The sequence below is a fragment of the Carassius auratus genome, chromosome 30 (genome assembly GCF_003368295.1).
Source record: "Carassius auratus strain Wakin chromosome 30, ASM336829v1, whole genome shotgun sequence".
Taxonomy (NCBI): domain Eukaryota; kingdom Metazoa; phylum Chordata; class Actinopteri; order Cypriniformes; family Cyprinidae; genus Carassius; species Carassius auratus.
The window spans coordinates 25,660,906-25,687,104 of record NC_039272.1 but is presented as its reverse complement, the minus strand read 5'-3'; the positions used below and the strand labels follow the sequence as shown (position 1 = coordinate 25,687,104).

The following is a 26,199-nucleotide window of genomic DNA, read 5'->3' as shown; positions in this document are numbered from 1 at the left end:
GCGTTGCTTACAGAAAAAGCAGATTTTTGCAATGTGGCACAAACTCTCTTCCAATTTTCATTGCGAAATGTTGTGTAATGATGTGTAAGTCATTTATACATTATTGTTACAGCTGTTGTATGATTCCAATGTGTGCCTGTTTAAAACAAGTTTGTATTGATAGATAATAGTATCGTGTTTCGATGAGAGTCAGAGATATCGCCTTTGCTGGCTGATGTCTTTTACGATATCAAGATGATGATGATGATGATTATCAGGCAAGTATTATCATGTAATTAATATTAGGGCTTATTTGTTTCATCATATTTCTTTTTAAGCTTTTTTAATATGAAAGTTAACCATCACACACGATTCTGTTGGGTTTATGAATGCAATGACCAATTCGATGTGTTCAGGGGAGTCATTTTGTTGTTGAGCATTTGCGCACTGACTGAATTATGCTCTCTCGTGAATTAATTAATCATAAATAAAGTGCAGATGTAAAAACGATTTAAGTATAAGAGATTTATTCATCATGCAGTGTAAATAACTTCACTGATTATAATGGGAGTGTTTTTTAGAGTGCATAAATTAAGTCAGTGATAATGTTTTTCTGATCATGTGAATGTTCTTTGCTCGTTTTCTGTAGCTGCAGTTTGGATATAATTTAACGTTTTTATTCAAAGTCAAATAGACACAAGTAGAGTTAATATGTGACCCTGGACCACAAAACCAGTCTTAAGTTGCTGGGGTACATTTTTAGCAATAACCAAAAAACATTGTTTGGGTCAAAATTATCAGTTTTTCTTTCATGCCAAAAATCTTTAGGATATTAAGTAAAGATCATGTTCCATGAAGATATTTTGTAAATTTCCTACTTGTAATATATAAAAACTTAATTTTTGATTATTAATATGTATAGCTAAGAATTCATTTGGACAACTTCAAAGGTGATTTGCTCAGTATTTCGATTTTTTTGACTATGACTATGAAGATACCTGTGTATAATGTGTATACTGCTTATTGATATCGGTGCTTATCGATTCTATTTGGTACAAAAAGATATTAAGTTAAAAGTTGTTCAAATTTTCTGTTATTTTTTTACTGCTGAACATTAGCAACTGTATTAAAGTTCTTCAGTCAAGAGCAGTAAGTTATTTTGCTCTTTGTGTTTTATTTGAATAACATTAAAGCAATAGTTCACCAAAAAATGTTCACCAAAAATCTCGGTCAACCCAGAATGGCCTGCTGGTTCGAAAATATGCAAGGAGTAATTTTATTGTTTAGTAATAAACTGGTGTTTTCTGTGTCGCTGCAAAGATGAAGTTGACAATGCAGACTCGCCATGAACGCCAGAGAGAAATGCCAACAATGAATTACATCATCAAAGAGTAGCCCATTTATTTTGGTTTGAATATTTTTGTTTTAAAAAAGACATTTCAAGCTTTCTGTAATACATAGCCTATATTTCTCAAATCTGTGAGACACACGCTGAATTTAATTCACATGCAATGCAAGTGATCGTGCCGACGCCTTATTACATTGTCTGCTAGGCTATATAGTTGCTTCTTATTTATTAAATACGGGCAACTGATTGATAAAACATGGATCAAAATTAAGATACAATTTATACAAAACGAAAATCTTTCAAAAGGAGTTTTCTATAAAATAAAACTTAATGAAGTCGTCAAAATCATGTTTTACCAAAAACAGCGACGTTGCTCCACATGCAGTCTTCTTTGCCGCCTCCATCTCTATGTGCAGACTGAGCTCGTGCGTCATCTTCGCACCAGTTATTCAGCCAATAAAGTGTAGGACTATGTATTTCAAAAATGTGTCTAGTACTATATAAATGACAAAGGTTTAATTGGCATTTTTATTTCACCCGACCGACCGCGAGCCGAATATCTTTAAAAATATTTTTAGATGACTCGTAACCGCGGGCGACAGCAGGCACCCGTTCATTTTGGATCAACCCGCGCATCACTGACTCGCACGCAGATTTCCTTTGCTCTGTTAACAAAACCAGATGCGCGTGCTCAGATCATAGACTGTATAAGGATCAGATATATGCTGCCTTACAACATGTCTCCTCTCACTCAACCTGTGTCCTGTGCACTCACAACTCTCTCTGTGCTCATGCGCAAGATATTAAATCTTTTCGCACCTTTCTATTTATAACCTTTTCTGTTCTCGTCTTTTTACTGCATGCAGTGTGAACGTTCTGATCCATTAACATGGGCTCAAAAAAAAAGGCTACGCATCACAGACAGCGTGTGTGGAGTTAGGCATATGCCCAGTCTGCTCTGTTCTTGCGCTCCACTTAGGTGCACTGCATCCTGATTGTTTCAGATAACATACTGCAGGAGGTCAGGGCTGCGGAAAATTGTGCTATAAAGCGATTTAGAAATTGCGCACACTCAAAGCGCGATTTTATTTCGATTAAAATTAATCGCTCAGCCCTACTGCACAGCATATACTGGATCTGACACTAGTGTTGCTTGTTTTGAAACGTGAGCCCACACTTTATTACTATTACCTGGTATGACTGAATGCACACAAATACATACCACACATGCACATGAATATCAAACACACGCAAGTCGAGCAAACGTCGGCCACATCGTTCAGTGAAGGAAAATGACAAGCAGCAGATTCTAATTTGTTATTAAAATTGAGGTATATAGAGATAAAACAATGCAAGTATCAATAACAGTATTATTTGGCCTGAAGCCTATCGTTAGTCCAGCATCGACCCAATTACGTACCGGTCCAAAAAAAATAGCATTTCTAAAATACCCATCCCTACTCTTGAGGCATTATGACCATTGGAGCAAAGAGTGAACAAGGGCTACAGTTTCCCCACAGCGGTAGATGTAATCTTTACGATTGTTATGTTGGTTTGTGGTGGGGAGATTTAAATGGAAAGAATAGGAAAAAACTGAGATAAATTTCAAAACTTAGAAAGACGTTTGGACGTATTAGGAGCAGCCATAACGGTTTTGATGTCAGAATTTCCCAAAACATTCTGTATTCTGGCCGGAATGCTCCAACACTGAGCCAGTGAGTTAAATGCTCTGAAAGTCTGGGACTGTCCAGGACCCCGCTCTATTTATAGCAACTTGATTACGAAAAAAAAAAAAAAAAAATTCTCAAAAACAATACTCTCATGTCTTGAATGCCAAAAATACCAGACAATTCCTGAGGGGTGATTCAATCGCTAGCCTTTCACAGCCTGGTGCTAGAGTCTTATGGCTTTTATCTACTCAAGTCTACAACTATCCACTACAATAAACCCTTCTACCACTAATTAGAGAAAACTCGTATGGCACTTCTACTAACAAATAAACTAATCCTAAAACACATCCTTGATTTCTCAAAATATGTGATTCTAAATCTGATTTAGGTCAATGCAATACAATGCCTCAGTCTGAATTGTCAATATCCCATAAACTCACTTTGATGGCCTCTATGTTTACTTTCGTATGACAACGCACTTCATGCAGTCTTTCTTGCATGCAAAAATGCTGCAAATGCATCATAATTCTGTTGTGTTTTATACTGAGGTCTGACACATTTCTGAATGGTTAGGGCTGGGTGATTTTTCACATTTTATTGATTAATTCGTATTTAATGGCTTTTCCACAATACATTTTTTTAGAAATTGAGGAATGCGATTTTGAACAGAAATATTACCAAACATTAGAATTACACATTGATAATATGCCAATGTTAACAGTGAAGAGAAAAGAATGATCCAACCACATATCGGCACTTATCGCTAGGTTCCTTTCACACAGAATGCACTTTTGTATTGACAAAGTTGTGACATGGGCAGTGGAATAAGGAAAAAATGCAATAAGCTGTAGAGTGAACTTCTTTTAACTTGAGCACTGTGTTTTTAGAATGCCACTTTATGCATAAGACGCTGCAAGAGATGTGAATGCAACAATCAAATGCGTCCATGTTTAAATAGAAAAACAATGGAAAAGCAGCACGATCAAATTAAAAACCATTAAAGAACTACTGTTGTATGTCTGATATTTCATGTTTGCATTATAGTGACAGGCTGAAAGCTGCTGTTTATAATTTTTACAGAACATTTATAGTTAATAATAGTCTACTGGTGTAACTACTGTACCTGGACAATTTAGATTTTTTTTTAACCATTTTCCTGTTATTAATTCTGAACACATAATATGTAGCCTATAAGACACGTTGTACAAGATGTATCAGTAGTTGTTGTCATTACATTTTTAAGTTAACTAAACAGTTGACCAATGATCAGTCAAATATTCTGAAAAAATTTAATTTTGCCATACAGCCAGTCCTAACCACAATGCATGAAATCAAGGTTGAGTGGAAACACTACATTATTGGTGTAGAGCATGTTTCAGGACAGTTTCCTATGCAGGCAGCAGAGAGCAGAGCAGCCGACTGCATTTTAGAGTAGAATCTCAGGAAATGTAGGACCTTAAAAAATGTACAGTCTTCTCCAACACGAAAAAGCCAAAGATTTTCAACAACCAATAAAACAACTGCTGCTTGATCTGAGTGGATGAAATTTGAAGTATGGATGGAGAAAAGAGGGAGCAAGAGATCTGAGCACTGGAGGAAAGAATGCTTTTAAGACCAGATAAGCAATGAAGCAGGAATGAGACTATGAACAGTGAGAGCTATACTGAATACCACAATCTCTCAGTCCACGTCTCGGCTATGAAGTAGTTTCCAGGCAACTCCCAGGTCTGTCAGGAGCCTTTGCCTCCTCTAGTTGATGGATTTCAGTAGCGCAGGCATGTCCCCAGTGCTGTAACACCAGGGGAGGTTGGCTTGTGCACTTTGTTGGGAGAACAAAAACAAAAGGCTTGGCTCAGCAGTTGCTTTTGTCACCAGTTACTTAGAGAGAGAGTACGCTGAAATTTTAACAGCACCCTATAGCTGGGGCCTAGTCAGGTATAGTGACATACCACCATGGCTCTCACGCTCTCTCTCTGCAATGTATGATCACAAGGATCACTTGTCCCTTTATTTTTCACATTTGCTGAACTCAATGGAAGCCATTCTACCTACGTGCCACAAGTCAGACCATGACCATTACTTTGATTAAATATTGGAAGGAGGTTTTGATCTCCAGGAATGCGATTCTGGATCAGTTTTGATGGCGTAAAAGTGTCCCCCAAAACCAAATTGGGTTGGTTTTGTTACACAGACCTGGCAACCCAGACCCAGTCCTAAAAGTATAGGTAAATTATATACTGATACGAAAGTTATTAAATTATCTAAGCCTTCCTTATAATCATATTGGCAGATTGGATAGTGTTGCTTTAGAACCAACAAAGATGTTCATTTTGGAATGTCCCAAATGTTGATCTGGGTATATTTGTTGAAATGAATGAAGACAGATCTAGCTGTGTGGCAAATGACACACTATACAATTTGCACTTACACTCAGCCGTGTACTGTATGAATTGTACAAGGTTATTTTGTCGTTCAGCATCACAAGTTTGATGGGCCCTTCCCACTCCGCATTGTAATTAAAGCTGCAACAGTTGAGGGTATTAAAAGGGTCCTATTATGCTTTTTCACTCTTTCAACTTAAACTAGTATGTAATGTTGCTGTTTGAGCATAAAACAGAACTGCAAAGTTAGAAAGCTCAAAGACCACTTCAAAATTCATTTGGACTACAAGGCATATTTTCCAGGATTTGTGATCTCACAAATACCAATGGTGACGAGTCCTGGTTGACTATCACTATGTTGGAGACACGCTATCTTTCCCAAGGCAGACAAACTTAGAGTGGTTACAATCATGCGGGTTTAAATCGCGCTCATATTGATTTGATTTTGACGCAATATTTAAACTGAAGCTCGCAGCAGGAGGCTATGGTAAGTAGGGATTGGTATGGAGAACCGGTATTTTTTTGGACTGGTACACAATTCGCTTGTTAAGTCTGACGTCACGTAGCAGCGCTTCCGTGTCCAAACGCTCTATCAGTTACCACGAGAAAACAACAAAGGGTGCTAATATAAACTCACAATGTGATAGAATACTAGCGAAAAAGTTATAATCTTAACCTTTAACTACATACCCAAGTCCCAGATAGCCAGACAATGAAAATGTAAATATTTAAAAAAATATATAAAAATTATGTGTTTGGGACACTGTGAGCACGGAGACTGTAGTGTATATCGTAAGTTTGAAAGCGTTTAGCTTCAATTATTAATATGAATAAACAGTGCTCATAAACGGCTGCTGAGGTCATATTCTCAAGCGAAGCGAGTTGAGGCCTGGACCTGGAAACAGCGCTTCTTACGTCATCACTTAACAACCTAATAAGCTTTACTACAAAAGATACGGTTATCGATACATATGTTGTTTTATTTCCTTATGCTTCAATGTTAATGGTGAATTAGAAGCTGCTGCCTGTCATTTCCCTTCACTGAATGATGTGGCCGACATTTGCTCGACGTGCATGATGTCCATTCTCAAGTGCGGGTTATGTTTGCATGCAATAAGTCATCACGGCAAGAGCGAAATGTTAGAAAGTGTAGGCTTATGTTACCAAGTAACACCATAGAGTTAGTGAATGAAGGAGCCAACACTTAATATAGTGAAACCTTTACTAACAAAACACAACATCTACCTCAAGCAATGCGCTGTATTATGTCTCGCAGCTCCAGCTTCAACCCCAACTGAAACTCGGGTGACACATTCACATCAAATGTTGATATGTAGAGTTACACTCATGAGACTCATGTTATTTCAACGTGCTTTAAAACTTTGACTGTTAAACTTTTCCTTTGCGTGCTGTTCTTACATGTGCTTGCTTAGAGCGCATACACCGGAAGTGTCCGTAAAATACACTTAAAGGCTGGTCAAACAGCAAATGATTACTTAGTTGTCATCTGATTGCGCTCATTCAGGTTTAAAACTTGAGAGTGAGTAAACGATGACAATTTTCATTTTTGGGTAAACTATTCCTTTAATGTTAATAAAACACAAAAAGAAAAATAACTCACTGCTCTTGATTGAATAACTTTAATTCAGTTGCTAAAGTTCAGCAGTAATAAAACAATGTTTTCAAATTTTTGTTTAACAACTTTTCACTTCATATTTTTGCACCAGATAGTATTGATAACAGTACCGATAAGTATCAGTATCAACAAAATGTAAACAATACCCATCCCTAATGGTAAGGGGCATGACATTTGCCGACCAGCTGCCAAGTGCTGCCCATCACAACACACACTGGCCTAGCTAACCAATCAATATTTAAGAAGGCGGGGCTTCATTTTAGGGATACACCGGTTGACCAGGCATAAATAGGAACCAGACGTTTTTTGCTTAAAATATGCGATCGGCAATCGGCCGATTTTGCCTGGAAGTGTGCCCGCGTGCACATACTACATTATAATCATTCGCTATGTCATTTGTGTGGAAGTATTTCGAAATCTGTGTGCAGGACACGGGCAGCCGTTCAGCACTGGAAATGCAGAGCTTCATGTCTGAGGCACAGATAGCAGGAAGCGATCATCCGTTGGTGTACTGGCGCACAAATAAGACTATATTATATAACTTGAGACAATAATTTATTTATTTTTCATTGACTCAAGTAAAAAAATAGAGATGTGAATCATTACCCTCATTTTTTTTTTTAATTGGTTGAATGAAACACTTTGTATCTTTGTTTCATTGGCACCAACATTATTTGATTTTTACATTTTGGAATAATGTATTTATATACCTTACTTTTATTTAGTCTCACTGGTAAAGACCTTTTTTTCTTTTCTTTTTTTTTAAACCAAATTTAAAAACTAAAACAAATACTGAATGTTGATTAAGAAACATCTTATTGAATGTGTGTTGATTGTGTTGTTTGGACTGTAGAACAATGCAGTTATTGCCTTTAATTTCCAATGGTTACAGTTAATCTTTTAATTTAAGGCCAGTTCTCTGTAGTTTCAACCCAATTCAAAAACAAAAGTTAAATGTTGATGTTTGTATCGAACGTAGGCTACTTACTGTGCAGTTACTGCCGTTAATTTCAGATGGTTACGGTTATTGTTTTCAATAGCCATAAGCCAGTTTGGCCTATTAAATACCAAATAAACATCTTGTTTATGCACGTTTTCCTTCGTTCTTGTTTGTTGCTTAAAAGATAAAAAAAACTCGGAAATTGGCCATGAAAAATCATGATCGTGCATCCCTACTTCATTTGATACAGGAACTATTCGAGCTGTTCATGCAAGACTAGGTGAAGAAGTGTTGTAATAATTTACAATAAAGTGAAAAATAATGCATTTTTGGGACCCACATTCTGTTTCATTTTCAGTTTCCCAACAGCTCCCACTAAATAGATTTCAATGATTTATCATTTGATCCCATTTTGAAAATGAATATCCCGTTCTCTGCAGCTGAACATCTACATCTATGTAAGGCACAAAATCAATTTAAAAATTCTCACAGTACCCAAAGCTATAATTATATTGGAACTCTGCCATGAAGCAGTGCATTAGTTTTATTTGAATTTAAACTTGAAATGTCACTGTACTGACAAAAATATGCAAAATATAACGCTTAAGATGACACTCTTCACATCCCACAGTGGCAACAAACTACTCAAACTGAAAGCAGAGATTCACAATGACAATTTCATGTTAATTATGGTCATACACGCATTCTGATGTTCTGGCAGATGTCGAGCCATGTCTGAATCCCTGAGTCATGCCATCATCTGGGAGAGTCCTACAGAGACGGAGCAGGCAGACGTACAGCGCTATGGTTCTGTGGCTGGGTTTGGTAATGGTCTGTTGGAGAAGGAAGCAGACAGGCATGGATGTTGTGTGGAACGTGTGGCAGGGTGGAGCGGCCAAGCCCTTCTTATCTCCCTCTCAGGAGCAGATGTTGCCAGCTGTGTGGAGCAGAGATAGTGATCGGGGTGCGCCTCCTGTTGAGACTCGCTCCAATAGACTGGAGAGCAGAGAATTGGGGGAGAACGCGGGATGCAGGAATACAGCTTTTGCCCCACAACAGGTACTGACAGCAGCAGAGATACTCCTGAACACACAATCAAACTGTTTCTTAAAATGCTCACCATGAACCTAGGGTTGATTCAAAGCCAATGATATTAAAATTGCCAATTGAGATATTGCCATATCTCAGCCAATTCTAATCTAAGTGAGATTTTGGAGTGGCACTTGGGGTAACTATTTAACTTTTCTTATTTTCTTTTTTTTTGTGATGTGTTCTCAGCTTTGTATCTGACAACTGAATACAACAGTACAACACATTAATCTGACTATGTTGTGTTTTCTTTCAAGTAAAATGAAATGCGGCATGTGCCCCTGACCTAAGTCCATTAAAATGCTTCACATTTTTTCAGGCAATTATCCGTATGCTGTACAACACACAATGGTTTAGGAATGCAACAACTGCTGTCAACATGATCAGGTGCTCCAAAAGCTAACTGTACATCAACGCCTCCAATATGAACAAAAGCAAAACATTTTTTCTTATGCAAAACCAGTTTTTCTGTCTGTGAAACCAAAAACTGACTATCATGTAATGTTGGCATATAACAGCAACAACCTGTCTGGAGCAACCTGGGGGGCTTACTCAATCATTATCATACATCCATCATTTTAGTTGTGACTGGACCAGCTTAATTTCCTGTTTGATGGCAATGCATTACTAATAATACTGATTTAAACATTTGTGACAACACCATATTCACTAGTGAAATAGGTAGCTTTCCTAACAACAGCAGTTCCTTAAAGGTTCTACTAACTGACTGAGGCTCTTTAAAAAGGGAAACAGTGAAGAGATGAATGAGAGTACAAAGAAAATGTAATGCGAGGAAAAGCAGGGACTGGTCTACGAACAGTAGAAATGTAAAGAGCAAGCTGCAGGAAAATAAGTTGAAAGCTATTTTTTTCCGAGAGTAACAAGCAGCGCCTGGAGATGGTCAACAAGCTGAACCGGTTTTTAATGGAATTTAGTCAAGGTCCTCTGTGGTTCACCACCCAAGCCAAGCCCCATGACCACCAGTTCCCTCAGAGCTCCAAATGCCTTTTGCCTCTATCTTCTCTGCGACTTCAGCTAGTAAGCAGCCAGACTCACCCACAACACTGCAGCTGTCCCCCTTTCACACCTCTTCCTCTGGCACCAGCAATCCTTGACAACTCCGTTCAAGCTGAACGTCACAGCAGACAGGGTTCAGAGGGAACTGAGAAGCACCTGTTATCTTTAGTCCCTGCCTGTAGAGAGTCCCTGTCCACTGGGAAACAACATACTGGGTCCAGATACCAAAGCACCCCACTGTCACAACCAGTTACTGAACCCTTAAGTTATGAAGACTGTGAAGAGGAACAGTTTTGGCACATTCAGTTGACCCCAATTCTACCTAAACCCCAATAACTATGCTATTGTGAGATATATTAATGGTGGCATGAGTCGGAGTATAGATGACTGGTTGACCAAAAAAAACTTCAAAAACACCCCTTTATATCCCCAGATATTGTGAATTTGTTTTAGAATTAACTGACATCAGCTTGCACAATTTAATTGAAAATATAGTGATAAATAGCAGTATTTAACTAAATAATTACTCCTTAAAAATGTCCACAGGGAAATGTTTGAGTGATGATTCAAATGAACTGCAAGCTGCTGCACTGAAACTTTTTAAACAAATTGACTTCTGAAAATAATTAAGACATGAGGTTTGCTGAAATAAACTTAACATTTGTGTCTCGGTTTGCTTGATGTGTTCTGTGCATTCTAGTACTGGGCACCACTTAATACAATGCAATGCATCACAAAATAATTGGTTGGAGATTGAAATGATGGTAAATGCATGAGAGAGGCCAAGTAAGAGATGAATCCACAAATTTAGTTTAAAAATCTCTCATGCCCCATACAATTAGCCTGACTGCATTTTTAAACTCTTATAAATAAGAAGACTGAGCTCATTCACATACTTGTGCTAAATGAATCATGAGATTATATTACTAAATTGTTACTAAAACAATTGCAGAGGACTGTCCCAGAGAGAAGAAATTGTTGAATAAAGTTGTTTTTTATTATTATTATTATTATTTTGCACAACTGATGTCACATGAACTATTTAAGATGCATTTACTACCTTTCTGGGCCGTGTAGGTGTCAGTTACATTGCTATCTATGGAAGGTCAGAAAATGTGCAGATTTCCTCAAAAATATCTTAATTTGTGTTCTGAAGATGAAAAAGGGTCTTACAGGTTTGGAATGACATAAGGGTGGGTAATTAATGACAGAATTGTCATTTTTGGGTGAACTATCCCTTTAAGTTACTCCTCAGCAACACAACACCTGTCCTTTAAGTTTAAGGACATTGAGTAACCACATTAACAATATCCTCAACTAACTGCACCTACAACCAACCCGCAGAGCCTGGCATTGATATCTGCATGACAAATCCCAAGCCACTTTTTGTTTTCACACTCTATGGAGATTTTCATCCAACTGTGTATATCTTCACAGCACAGCTTGCATCAAACTCTATAGTACTTGATCTAACAAGCCACTTAAATACTCATGTATTTCAAGTATTTCACCATACTTATGGTGACAACATTTCAAGGTCACATTTTACTTCAAAATCAAAATGAAAAAAGTACCATTTTGGACCACGTTATCACCAGGACTTGTTGACAGATCCTCACTTCTTAGGTAACAATAACACTGAGGTTTTGACCTCAACTATTAAATGAGAGCTAAAACTGCACAATGCAGTCAGTCAGTGTCATGAGTCATTTTGATTGTACAGTGGCTCCAAAATCTTTTGGCTTTGTCTGGCCTTTGGTCTCATACAACCTGAATGGTATTTGCCAGTCCGTAAACCCTATGGCTCTGAGGCTGATGCTTCTAACGAGAAAAGCAGCTCATGCTCAATTGTTTTTCACAGTCTCATATTCTTACATACTTGTTAAAAAAGCAAAGCATCAGATCCTCTTGAGCGACACATACTTTTGTCTATGCTTTAACAAGACTGATGTAACTGACCTTTCACAAGTCTGGCTCGCTGATGGAATACCACAACAGTGAGACAAGGATAAAGATGATCAAAGTCTTATTGTAGAAAATAAATTCAGAGAAAAAATAAGGATAATGCTTGAAAGAATGATTAAAAAAAGATTCTATACTTCTTTCGACCCAACTCTCACTATAAAACACAAAGATCTTGAGCTGATCGCATTAAACCAGTAAACTTCAACGAGCACCTCATCCCGAAGACTGCAGTATGTCAGCAGACTGATGAGCTGTGTAGTCAGCGGGCAGCATGTCCAAAGATTGGATCTGAGGAGGTCAATTTCTTTCCTAACTACTCGTCTGGCACAGGAGGACGGGAAAGCAGCAGCAACATTACTTGCAGTTTCCAAGGTGACGCAGCTGGGAGAGTCAAAGGGGCTGTCACGTGTGTGTAGCACGAGGGCTGTTCTGGCCCCAAAAACTTCAGCCTCCAAAAGCAGACTGGCTTCCACAGCCACTTCCTACATTTTCAACACGGGTCTTTAACCCCGTCACGGTCTCTCTCGCTCACTCTCTCTCCCCGGCCACACTTCCTGTGGGAACTGTAGGCAGCAAAGCCATTTAGGAGATTAAAATCCAACAGACCTTTCAATTTAAACAGATCTACTACTTCAGTTATTAAACTCAGGATAACATTAAACACATACTGTCAGTCAGTAATATGGTGCGATGGTGTTTGGCCTCACCCATATTATAGATGTGTTACCCATATTGAAGAATGTTTCTCGATGGACAATCCTTTGTAGGGGTGTAAAGGTACATGGGTCTTTTGGTCTTTCTGAACACAGCACTGTTTTAACCACTGCACAAGTGGAACTTCATTGGAAACTCATGTAATCACTTAACTAGTGTTTCAACCATGGAAAGATGTCAATAAAACAGCTTGTAAACAAAATGTCAAGTAGCATTTCATTTACCTCAGGCAAGTCATCAGCGTCCAAGGCTCATTAGGTCACTAGAGAAATTAAGTCTAGAAGGCAGCATTTTGTGAAATATTAGACATCATACTCATTTTATATCTTACATAACCTGTTAGTGATGTCTTAATTTGTTTGATGCATGTTAAATAAATCAACAACAAATTGAAATTTTATAATTTAGACATTAAAAAAAATATGTGCAATTTAATTTTTTGCATACAATCTTAAGTTGAGTGTTGATTATTATATTATTATTTGAAAATAAATAGTTATTAAAGTTAATTCTGGCCTCTGTTGTTAATTGTAACCTTATAGTAATGTAAAAGGGCTAGAGCATATGTTGAGTTCGATTTTTTTCCCTATAGGAAAATTGTAATTATAATCAAATTTATATGTCCAGAAAACCTAAAACCAGACTGTTCATGGGTTTCATAATGCCAAACAGTCAACAATGTCCTTATTAGTAGAATTTAAATACATTAAATTGTTTAAATCCCTAAACTATGGTGATGCACTGAAATTTCAGACCCTGAAAATCCAGCCAAAAGAGCAAGAGAGGAAAAGGGTTATCGCTTCTCCGATGACGTCTTCAACTGTGTGAGCATCTATTTCTTGTACCCAGTTTGGATCAGCTACAACAGGTCAACGTGTCAGCAGTGTGGACTCACTTCAACATGACTAAAAATGATGTTAGATTAGCAACATGTCAAATTTGAATTGCTGAAACAGAGAGGTGCATGTTTCCAAAGAATTTCACTATGGGCTCATCCACACAAAGCCAGAGCTTTCCATATCCAATCTTTTTTTTCCCTCTCATTCTGTCATCTCAAGAAATAGCTGATTACACATGAAACCACTGAAACTGACTCCATACAATGCAGTATACATGCCAGACTAGAATGTGGCGCTGTAATTCTGCCACAGAGATACACTAAAAACAGAGAAGACTTGGAGCATGGAAATAAACCTTGCACGCTGTATACAAACCCAACACAACAACAAGACGACGAACATGGAACAATACAATTATTACACTATTTAATAATTGTGTGATAAAAATAGTCGTTCATTATTTGTTCATGTTGTTGTTGCGGTGTCTGACCAGGGTCAGACGTGGGGTGAAGACGTCCTCGTTTCACAAAATATACGCATTAGCTGTAAACACGAAAACATAAGGGTTTCGTTCTCAGATTTCCCCACTCTGGGACCAGATTTAAAAAAAAAATAGCATTTTCAGACTCCCAAAACACTGATATGATACAAACGTTTTGCGTATACAGTTTAATGTGTCTCCGTGTGGACGGGCCCTATGACTAGTTTAATTTATCACCTGAAGCTGAAACCCTAGTTCAATTGGCCAATAACTACTTGAATACAATTACCAAAAACTGAGGTTTCCGTTTTCATCTAAATGAAAACTAATTTCAAAAGAATGTTTTTGCATTACTATCAAATTGCTATTAAATCTAGTGAGAATATCAGAAAGTTAGTAGAGCAAAACAAATCACTTGCACATATCCCTTTCAACAGCGCAGTTCTGTTCTGTCACAACAAGACGTCTTCTGATCATACATACATACTCAGTGGAGCGACATTTGTAAGAAATCCCTGTTTAATAGTCTAGTTTAAATCACCACAACTTTTAAAAACCATGATATTGTGTCACTTCCTGTTGTACTCAAGCTCCACCCCTCCCGCTCTTCTTCATTAACACATCACATTAGCATATGATAAAAAATGCAAAACATTTTGCCCAAATTATACTAAACTCTTTCAGTGAGTTTGAAATGAACAATAAAGCGCATTTGTGAGCGAACTCTTCTTCTGCAGTGTCTGGCTCACGATTAGTACAGCTTTCTATCTACTCCGCAAGCTGAGGCATGTCAGACACACTAAAGAGGGGGTATTTCATTAAATGGGCCAAAATTACCATGTGGAACTGCTCATACATGACTCATCCTTTCTCATGTCATTTGTATTTACTGTAGGTGAAATGTTCAAGAGTGCAGGTCTATGTTTATGTGATCCCGAATGGGGTCCTCATTACTAACAGTTCATTCTATCGCCTCCCGTTCACTGCTGCAAAACATTATTCATATTGTAATAGTACACTGATGTATAGATTTATTTTTAATTTTTGGAGCAACATAATTTTGTATCCCAAAACACAATGCACAAAGATTAACCTCTCATGACCTGACTCAGTATTTGATCAATTGTCAAAAATTGGATTACAAAAGCCAAATAACTGATGAAAACTGGTAGCATGTTACGGTTTAAAATGTTTGTAGTATAATGCATTTTTTTTGTTCACATACTATTTTCATATTTTTCCTCAAACCAGTTCAGTCCAAGCCCTGCCCCACAGACGATTCGAAAGATTTCACCGGTTATGATATTAACAGTGCTTATTGCCTGCTGTGTGAAACTAGCTGTGGGGTGGTGATTCAAAGAAAACAAAAAATAATATATACTTTATATATAATATATTATATAATACTATAATAAAGCAATAATAATGTTTAAAACAACATTTGAAAAACATAAATGGCTATCATCTTTGAACAAATGAGATTCCTTGCCATCAAAACTGCAATTAAAAGCTTATATAAAAGAAGACTAGAAAACATCTGTTTCTGAAAAAAGAAAATTGAGAGAGATGATCTCATGTTGTTTAAGAGATCACCATTACGGCAATATTCAGCATATCTATTTTTCAAGAACTTCTCAATCTCTCACAGACAAACAGAAATACGCGCGCGCACATTTTTTGTGCAGCCAATGAGAGTGGCACATAAAATGCTGACTAGAGCTGCCGACCATCAGCTGACCAAACAAAGCAAAGCCTGCCTTCCATCAACAAAACCAGCCTAGCTGGGAAAAGCTTGGCAGCTGGCCCTGCTCCATACATCATCTCCATTCTCTGCTGATTTACATCTATAACCCTACATAGAATCAATCCGATTCATATCAAATAGGCCCCATGTCATTTACAACTGGTTGGTTGTAAATCATCACATGAATGTGAGTCTAACAATGATTTGTCAGACACTATGTACCAGCAGACCTGCAAGATTAGTGTCAATGTAACTTTGTATGAGTGAGCATCTGTCATCGTAGCAGGATGTACCTGATGGTATCTTTCCCACAATCCTGTGTCATGTGCTGAGGGTCTGATCTCTCAGAATCATAGCAAAGCATGGCTCCCCTCCAACCATTTGTCCAAAATGTTGTGTTGGTGACAACTAATCCAATAAAGATCACGACAGACAGCCAAGAGTTAAAATGCTGGGTCAGATTCAGGTTTGTGAAGATCAGGTTCCATCAGGTCTTGTACAGGACCTTCATCTAACAAGACTTTTGCTTTATTGTTAACAAAAAGTCATTTGCAAGTACAATATGCCTGGTAAGATTTCATAATCAGTTAGTTTTAGTGTCAATCAACATATGCATTTTATTTTCTACCAGTTATCACTATTATATTTGTAAAAGTTTTCCAATCTGTTTCAAGTATGAAAATGTAAATTAAAAATAAAACTTTAAAATGTTAAATTATTATTTTATAAATAGTTTTTCCTGCTTTGATCTAACGTTAAGCTGAATGCTGTGAAGTGAAAATAAAAAAAGTATATGAGGTTTAAATTAGGGGTGTGCACGGATAGTCGAACATTCAAATATTTGTTCTGCTCTAATAATTCAATAAATAAAAATGATACTCGAATTTCGCTATATTTTTGCATGCCATAAAAAAAAACAAAAAAAAAAAAAACGCCATAATAAAACCCAATTTGGTCACTTTCTGTGATTCTCCACGGCATATTTGAAGATGTATGCATACATCATTGCATACTAGGGATGGGCATTCGATTAAATTTTCTTAGTCGATCGTCGGGAGAATTAACGATCGAGTTAACGATTAATCATTAATATTTTTATAATTATTTAATTTTTATAATAAAAAAATGCAATGAATACAAAAATACAGCGTGTTTTTCCTCGGTGAGACCTTTATTACAAGATCAACTTGTGGCAGACAGTTAAACTACGTTCAGGCAAACCGAACATATATCCACGTGCATATGCAGTGCTCTAAAGCAGCGGAACCTGCAGCTGCTAGCAGGCGTTCTTAACCCTTTCGAGTCGATTAACGCATATATGCGTTTTGAGTCTGAATAAAGTGCTTCATTCTTTTTTCTGAGGAAATCCATTTCTCAAATCATCAACCACATCACATCTTTTTGGGGTGAATTATGTCTTAGTCCTCTCATCGCGAAGCAAACAGTAAAATAAAATAAAAACTTGAAGAACAGTCTCGCTGCTTTTTCTTCTGTGTGGGCGTATTCAAGCGCGCGCTTCAGTTTGAATCTGAATAGCGCGTTCAGCGCGGGGGCGTGGTCACATTAAATATAATGAAGGAAGATATGAAAAACAGACATTGCGTTGTTTTCATATGGATTACTTTATCTCAGAATATTTGTTTTTCGGAAGCACTTGTTTAGTTTAAAAGTAGACATTCCAGGCTTTTTATAGATATATCTCTCATGTCTCTTCGTTGAGTATTCACGGAGTTACGGTTCATTTTAATGAAATGTTTGTACATGACGACCAGCGGAGACAAAGACTGTAGACAGAGCCTCATGAAAATTTGCCGGGATGCACAGGTACATCATTTGAGCCGTGGCCGTGTTGTACTTAAACACGGTATCGCAATGTTTGCAGTTAACTAGTTCGCTTTTTAAATCAAAATGGTCCCACGCCACACTTCGCCGTGACATCTTCATGATTATTCTTTGAAATCAAAACGGAAGATCACAGATAACCGAGTAGGGTGTCAAATATTGCCCCATGGTGGTAAAATATTTAATTGCTGCCACACAGTGAAATTCATTTAATTGCTTGAAGACTCGCACTACGCAACGCAACCTGCATTAGATTAAAAAAAATGCTTTAGATTAATCGATAACAAATTAACATGATCGAGGAAAATCTTAACGATCAATTATCGATCGTCGATTAATCATGCCCATCCCTATTGCATACATCTTCAAATATTCCGGGGAGAATCACAGAAAGTGACCGAATTCAAGAACATTGTTGCGCCATCTCTCAAGCAACGAATAAACACCGCTAACTTGGAGAATGCAGTGAAAACTCCTCTTCTCGCGTCTGCCCTAGACCCTCGGCACAAACATCTCTGGTAACTCGATGAAAACATGAGAGAAGTAAGAAAATAAAAAACTTTTTTTTTTAACATTATCAGAACATTTTCCTTGATGCGAGTGGTGCGGATGCAGCCGCCGTCATCAATGATGAAGAGGATGCCATGCCCACTCGTCGGAAAAGTCTGAGCCAGTTCTTCAGCGATGATTACAGAGAGTCCAGCTGAGACGAGTGGGAACAGTTCTTACTGGAGCCATGTATTCCACCAGATGAGGATCCCATTCAGTGGTGAAACGAAAACACGAAGCGATTCACAAAACGTTTTCGCTTAGTACACCGTTATTTGTGAGTCCCGCCAACGTCTGTGCTGTCAGAGCGCGTTTTCTCCACGGCCAGCCTTACTGTTAACAGACTAAGGAGCCGACTTTCCCTCGATCATGTTTACATGCCCGTATTTCTTTACAAGAACATGTAAAACAATAGAAAAAAAAAGCAAAAAAGATTTGCTGACAGCTTCAAAGTTTCAAAGTTAAGTGTAGGCTACGTTCTACAATAGCCTAATTGCTGCAGGCTGCTTTACGTTTTTTCTTTGTTCACTTTTTGTTTAGTTTTTTTTATTTTAATCTGTACTTTTGTTTGTTTGCACGCACTGTTAAAGGTTTTCAGCTACAAAACACAATGTGTAATGTTCAAGCTTATTGTGTGTAAGCTTGTTCAAAAATTATGGAAACAATAAATGTTGCTGAAAAATAACGTCTGTCTCATTAAAATTAATTTAAATAAACAAATATTCGAATATTCGGTTTTTTTAGCTCAAATATTAAAATGTGATATTTGCAGAAAATGCCCATCCCTAGTTTAAATGTGCCAATATATGCAAATAATTAGTTACTTTACCTGTAAACACTGTTGTTTAGTTAAAACCTGTTATAAGTTTATAAAACATGTTACATGACATTATACAGTACATCAGTGTACGATGCACTTATTGAGGCTGCAATTTCCTAATACATTCACATCAACATAGACCAAGGAATTTGTGAACAAACACTTCAGCTTGTTCTGTTGTTAGACTTGATCTCCAATAAAAGATATTTAAGGTGAAGTCTAAAGAACATGTTTGTATCTTAAGGGGAAAAAAAAAATTAAACCATATCGTTGTGCTAAACCTCAAGCAAGCGTGCTATTCTCTCTTTAACTAAACGTGTTTGTTAATGCCTGCATGGAGGTGGCCTGTGCTTCACTGCTTTTTTTAATAATGAAATACGGTGGGCTGCGGTGTTTAGAGTACTTGTAGGTTGACACTTCTAACTTGATTAATGTAGGAATTTTATTGGCCTGTTCAGACCAGAGGTTATTTATAAATGAATGAATCCATTATAGAGCTTCCCAGAAAGATTTCACATCCATCTTGGACTTCTTTTACATGCTTAAAGTACTGCTAGTAATTAATAATAAAAAAGTGTTTTTTTTTAAGTATATGGATACAGATTTACATACAGAAATGAATTATTGATTAAAGAAAATGCTAAAAATAAAAGTTACAACGACTAACTGTAATTTTTAACATAAAGAATGGCTGTCATCATCATAAATAAAGCAACAAAGCAGCTCCATTTCTTCCCATGATGCACTGCTGGTGGCCGGCAGCTCGGTCAGGAAGAGCTTGTGGCCTGGCCCAGTTGCCAGACATTGTTTATTAGTGATGTCACCACTTCCCGAGAGGGCCTCGGGGTAAAAAAAAAAAAAAAAAAAAGGCCACAGATCAGCGAAATGCTGTGACAAAGAGCAAGCTGTATGGTACAGCCTTCGTCCAGTGCTATGATACTTTGTTACAAGCTAAATGAATCCACTACTACAAGTAAGAACACACACATTTTTGGTGTCCGTTTAGCGAATGTTAGTGGACATTTCAGAAAACATCACAGTCCTGGAGTGTTATGAGGACTCAAGATGAGCTATGCAATGACTTGTAGTTAGTTGATGTTACAGTACTGACAACAATTTTATGCATATATAGCAAAAAACAGTTTTTATTAGGGATCGACTGATATGGATTTTTTTGTGTGCGTGTCGATGCTGATACCGATTTTTTTTTTTCATCAGCCTTAGCCAATGACTGATACAGGCTGCCGATTTTCTTGAGCCGATATTTAGAGCCAATACTGCTTTTGCTAACTCAATTTACACCATAAAAATGACAGTGATGATATCAAATGTTACAAGTTTTAATGTAACTTAATATGGATGGGTGTACTGTATATGGTTAACTGTGCGAGGGTAAAAATTTCATCAACATCTACAACACAGCCTTGATGATGCATTCCTTGCTGACATAAGACAAATATAATCAGGTCATCACAAAATGACTGACAACACATTTAAATAATTTAAGAAAACAATAAACCTGAAAAGTAGCCACTGAAATAAAGTACTTGATTTGTAATTTAATGTAATTTTTTCTACATAAAATACAAAATGAGCATGTCTAAGTAGGGTTGGGTATTGTTTCAATTTTAGAGATACTGTTTGTTATCGATTCTTGTTTACGATTCCAATTTTTTTTGGGGGGGGGGTACTTGAAGAATAAATATGTCTTCCTTTTATTCTTGCCAGTTTTAAGTGATAAACAATAAAATGGCTAAAGCGGAGTCTCTTCAAATAAAGATTGTGTTGATTACATTACTCCAGCAGGTGGCAAAGATCGACTTAATTTTTTTTTTTCATTTAATCGTTTATTCAAGAAGTCTCAAGGAATTCATTAAAAAAATGGTGATTCATCCATTAATTAAACAGCTCATTCATGAATGAGACTGAATTAATTAATTTGAAATGTGTTTGAATTAATGATTCAAATGAGTATTTTTTTTATTTTTTTTTAAATAGAATGGAACATGTTATTCTGTGTAGTTGTCTGATATATGTAATCGCGATCTCCATTTTAAACAAAACAAAAACGATTTTAAACCAAATAGATTCTCAGTTTATCATGAATTAGGGGCCGTTCACATATCGCCGACATTTTCAGAAGGTGTAGACGCTATTTTTTTTTAAACCAAAGTCCCAGGGTGAATAAATCTGAAAATGCAGTCTTTGCGTTTTCGTGTGGATGGCCATCCGTATATTTTCTGAAACGATGATGTCATCACCCCATGTGTCAACCCTAGTCAGACACCTCTACATCACGTAAGAGCAACAACAACGGTTTGTATACAGCGCGCAAGGTTTATGCGCATGCACCAAGTCTTCTTCATTTTTTGTGTATCGCTGCAGCAAAATTACAGCGCCACATACTGATCTGCCATTTATACTACATCGTTTTCAGTCGGTTTCACTGGTTTTGTGTGGACGCAGATATTTCTTGATACAACGCCATGAGGACGGGTTTTTTTTACTTTTTTTATGATGAGTCATTTCTTCTTTCATTTGTTCTAGATCATTAAACATGACGCTATGGTGTCTGAACCTAGTTTCTTTCTTAGGTGATTTACAAAAGAAATCCACCTATTTAGTCATCATGGCCACAGCCTTAAGTTTCGGACACAGCCCTTGAGTTACTATGAAAAAAATAGATTCATATCTTGAGTTTCTTTCTCACACCTGCACTATTTAAAAAAAAAAGCATAAAACACTTTTGTGCAGCTTTGAAATTAAAGTGGTGACGTACAAAAGATTTCCAGGAGAAAAGGCTGACTCACTTGCTAGTGCCAGACAGACAGTCATTCAGACAAATGACGAGAGCTGAGTGGAGCTTTGCTTTGGTGAGGCAACAGAGAAGAGACTGGAGAAGCCAGTACACAATTTAAAACAAGAGCAGCCTGAAGAATAATTCTCCACCAAAAATGCCAACATGCTTTCTGAACTCACTGCCAAACCTCTAGCTGCGCAGTGGAGGAAATCACTATACCACTGCAGCAAATGAATGCCATGATGCATCATCTAAGGCACTGTCAATCGAGTAGGTTTAGTCATATATTATGAATTTACACACCAACACCACCATTTGAATGTTTTAAGGTGTGTTACTGACCCAGATTTACACTTTGACTGAAGTTCTAACCAAAATAATTGGAATTCAAACTTGTCTTAATAATTTATGCCATAAATAATTCTTATTTACCAATATAAAGTAGTGTTTTATGCCCACCAAGACCGCATTCATTAAAGCAAAAATACAGTTAACTACTGTAGTAATATTGTGAAATGTTTTGTAAAGCTGAATTTTTGTGCAGCCTTTACTCCAAACTTCATTCTTTGGATCATCACTAAAAACATGATGGCACATCATGATTTTGTATGTGTCATCACATGGCGGTTTGGAGCAAAAATATGTAGGTAGTCTAAATAAACTTGCAATGGTACATTTATTGCTAAATATGCTCAGGTCGCAACAATTGTTTTCTCTAGTTCACAGTAATTCGGCCTGATTCACTCAAGTGATTTACATCAGCAATGCATTTGCAGTTTCTATTAAGGCTACTGACCAACTAGCAGGTAATTTTCTTTCCAAATCTTTCATAATATTACAAATCTGAATCAATTCATGAAACTTAAATTACTTTTTTATTTTTTTATCCATTGTTGAATTTCTGTGCAGCCAGTTTAATGTATAAAACTATCGCAAATTTGCACAGATAAAATACAAAGGTTCAGTAGCAATGTCCATAAATACAGATTACCATAAGAATCTTTACACATGAAACACTGATGCTTATCCGAACTTTCCTTTTCAAAATAAATAGGTCTCAAATAACACAAACAAATGTCCATCTGATAATCACTGACAGCAGACGGTGACGTCCACCTGGGAGCAGGTGGCCTGTTCTTGCCTTTGAAGGAGATAACCTGTCTTTCCTGATCACTATCACAGAACATCAACTTAAAAACCAGCTATACCCTGCTCAGATTCTGACACTAAACTGAGAGAGCTTCAGCCCTGCTGCAAACTCTTATGTATTCACGCAGTTTGCATGAAGAATATAATAAATAAAAAAAAGTTGGTGTGAAAACCAAGTGTCACCACATGCATTAAGGCACAACTCTGCACACAGATGACGACACTTTAGCTTACCCAGCATGCTTCTGTATCTTGTTCTTTGAAATGTGTGCGCCTGGTTGAGTAATACAGGTAACAACTCAAGAGGTGGAAAACCACAACAAGAGAGTCTGACATCAATGCCAGCTGTGCTCTTCAGAGCAGCATTAGCAGAACACAGCGAGATACCTGGAGTGACCGCACATCTGAAGCGCTTCCTGTCACAAGCTGTGTGCTCGCAGGTGTGCGCACGCAGTCAACACACATCAGTCAGTCCTCCGGCTTCTGAGTGACTAATGCATCGCCAAAACACAAATCACAGTCACACAAAACCAGCGCCCTTCAAAGTGTGTCTGCTTAGAAAATTATTCACATACACTGAGTTTATCTGAAAGATACACAAGTACATTTGTGCTGCAAGGTCATAAGGTCACCTGTCAGTTTTCTTATCAACCCGACTAATTTGTTGGAAACAGGTTTGACTGCACATATTAGCTACACATAAAAGACCAGACAGAATGACTGGAAATAAAAACGTATCACACTTACGATCATGTTACCCATCACGCTCTTTAAGATTCAGCATTAAATTAGTTTGTGTTCTGTTATATGGGGATATTTACTAAGATTTTCTACTCACCCATTTCAACAGGTGACTAACTTTAATTATATAAGCAGCACCGGTACTATGGTACAGTCATACCAAATTATTAATACTATAACAAACTTGTAAAATTGTACTTACAATGTACTACAAAGTATTTCAATGGAGTACCAAAACCCTGGTAGAACCATAGAGTACATTTCTGAAAATATTTGAGCTCTTAAAGACAACACCTGTATAAAAATAAAAAAAGTACTATGACAGCTGTACCATGGTGAAGCATGTTATTACTATGGTATTTTGATATATGATAGGGAATGACATTTTTTTCATAGGCTATTCCAAAGGTTTTACTTAGTATCCCGAGAATACCATGGGATTACTATGGTACATGTCCAACCATCATTTGACAATTGTATAACATATATTTTGTTATAAGGGTGGCAGATTTATCTCAAACATACAGTGTTTTGGATATATATAAACAGAGTCATAAACCTAAGTCAGGTCACGATCATGATCATAAACACAACCATGTAAATATGATATGTCATCGTTTACCTCTCAGCAAGCGTGGACTGTGTGCCGCTCATTGGGCTTTCCTTTCTTGATTTTCTTCAGCTCTTATCCAGTTAGCATTTTACCATGGTAAAACACCTTGTGTAACCCTAACACAAAACAACAACCGCCTGGTTGGGTGGCACTTTTCAATTTTGACAGTTCCGTCTTGATGTGAATGGTAAAGTCTCCTCTTGAACCGAACAGAACAGAAACAGACACGCTTATGTTTGATATTCCCACGGTTTGTCTGCGTTGATCTCAGTAGTCTGTGTCATTTGACTGTAGCACTACACAACACAAGAGTTAGCAAAGGAAATCGATGCTAAACGCAAACACATAGATGATCAATGGAGAAAAACACTTTCTGTTGTCTGAGACGCTTCATCATTTTCCCAGCCAAAATGCCACCACACAGACCGACAGGCTTCCCCCTCGCCTCTGTCTGGATACAGTCGCCTTTGTCAATCCCAACGCACGGCTGGAAGTAAAGCAAGAGAAACAATCTTCTGTTAATGTGTTGCCTTACGAATGAACGAGACTGTCCGGCTGCATTTCGCGTCAGTCCAAAAGCTCTTCGCGAAAAGCTCTACTTTGTAAATCGCGACTGTTTTCTATCATTCCCCTCACTGAAATACTTCCAACTCGGCATTCCTAAACTCAACCTAATCTCAAACGCGGGATTTTCACTGCTGCATAAACGTCAGTTTGCATTACAGACCACACCATCAATTGAACTGGTAGTGCCAAAGTTAGTCTGGGAACTAAATATACATCCTTTTTAGGCCCCTTACACGCCGAATGGACTTTTTCCCTCAGAAGAATGTATCCTGGCCACTCCAAATGGGAATTCTCTCAACGGATGGATTAAAGCATCCGCTTGGTTCAACCTTTCATTGTAATTCCTTCCCTACCTAGTTCAACTTGTAGAAGTCCCATATTTTTCACCGCAAAATCGGGTGAAAACTTTAAAAATCGTTTGATGTTTGCTCTAGGGGCAGCGGGGCATAACGTTAGTTCCCAGTTCAGGAATTCTACTCAAAACAGCTTCGTTTCAAAGCGGCAATAAAATACAATCCAAACTTGACGGATGTGCAACACATATTTTCCTCTCGCGAACGGAATCCCTCTGTCCTTGGAATAATGTGTTTGGAAACTTTGGTTTAGTCGGGTCCTTCCCTTCTTGTCTCCATGTTTTCCGAAATTCAGTAGTTTTTAGCCGTTCTTTTTCCAACAAAATCCCTACACCAAGGATCCCGTTTATATACAAGCGCAGATAAAGGAAACACAGACGTGCGCGTTGTCACATGTGTCAGTCTGGCGCTGTACGAAGATTAAAAACGATTAAGAAGAAATCACAAAAATCCTGATAATTCCCGAGTTTCAGTGAAATCACATCCCGGATTCCTACGCCTGTGACGCTTCACCACTTTTTGGCGTATCCCTCCGCAAACAGTACTATCGCCTCCCAAGTGTTGAAGACTAGCATACTAGTCGTCATTGGTAAAGTACTGACAACTAGTAGGCAGTCAAGGAGCATTACTCACTCAATTATTAGCCAGAATTTGCAATGAGTAAACAAAATCATTATATGTTAAAGACACATTCTGATGAAGAAGCAGATCAATATTTAAATATCACTTATAATCGACTGATAAGATCAAATTAGGATAAACTACGAAAAAAAGAAATACAGAAAACAAACATATTCTGGAATGAAAGACAGACTGATACAATAAAGCTGTGATTTATTTGTCAATAGTTATCAGAATGAGCATATTTAAATCTTTTGCGCCACCTAGCGGTTAATTTCTACTGGTGCTTCCGCAGTGCCAAACCAACTATAAAAAAGGGCAGTGTTCAGAAGAGTTCAAAG

General features: G+C 37.4%; 1 protein-coding gene across 3 annotated transcripts in view; it reads right to left on the bottom strand.

Moving 5' to 3' along the window:
* The window catches only part of LOC113049780 (rho guanine nucleotide exchange factor 12-like), an 80,305-nt gene extending 54,529 nt beyond the window's left edge, over window positions 1–25,776 (bottom strand). For 2 of the 3 annotated variants that reach the window (XM_026212408.1, XM_026212410.1), the window contains exon 1: window positions 24,327–25,775. In XM_026212408.1, coding sequence (XP_026068193.1) covers window positions 24,327–24,358 — 32 coding nt within the window. In that variant the 5' untranslated portion in view covers window positions 24,359–25,775. Of the gene's footprint in view, window positions 1–24,326 lie in introns of all 3 variants that reach the window. The other variant, XM_026212409.1, reaches the window with a different exon arrangement.
* Window positions 25,777–26,199: the final 423 nt, after the last annotated feature.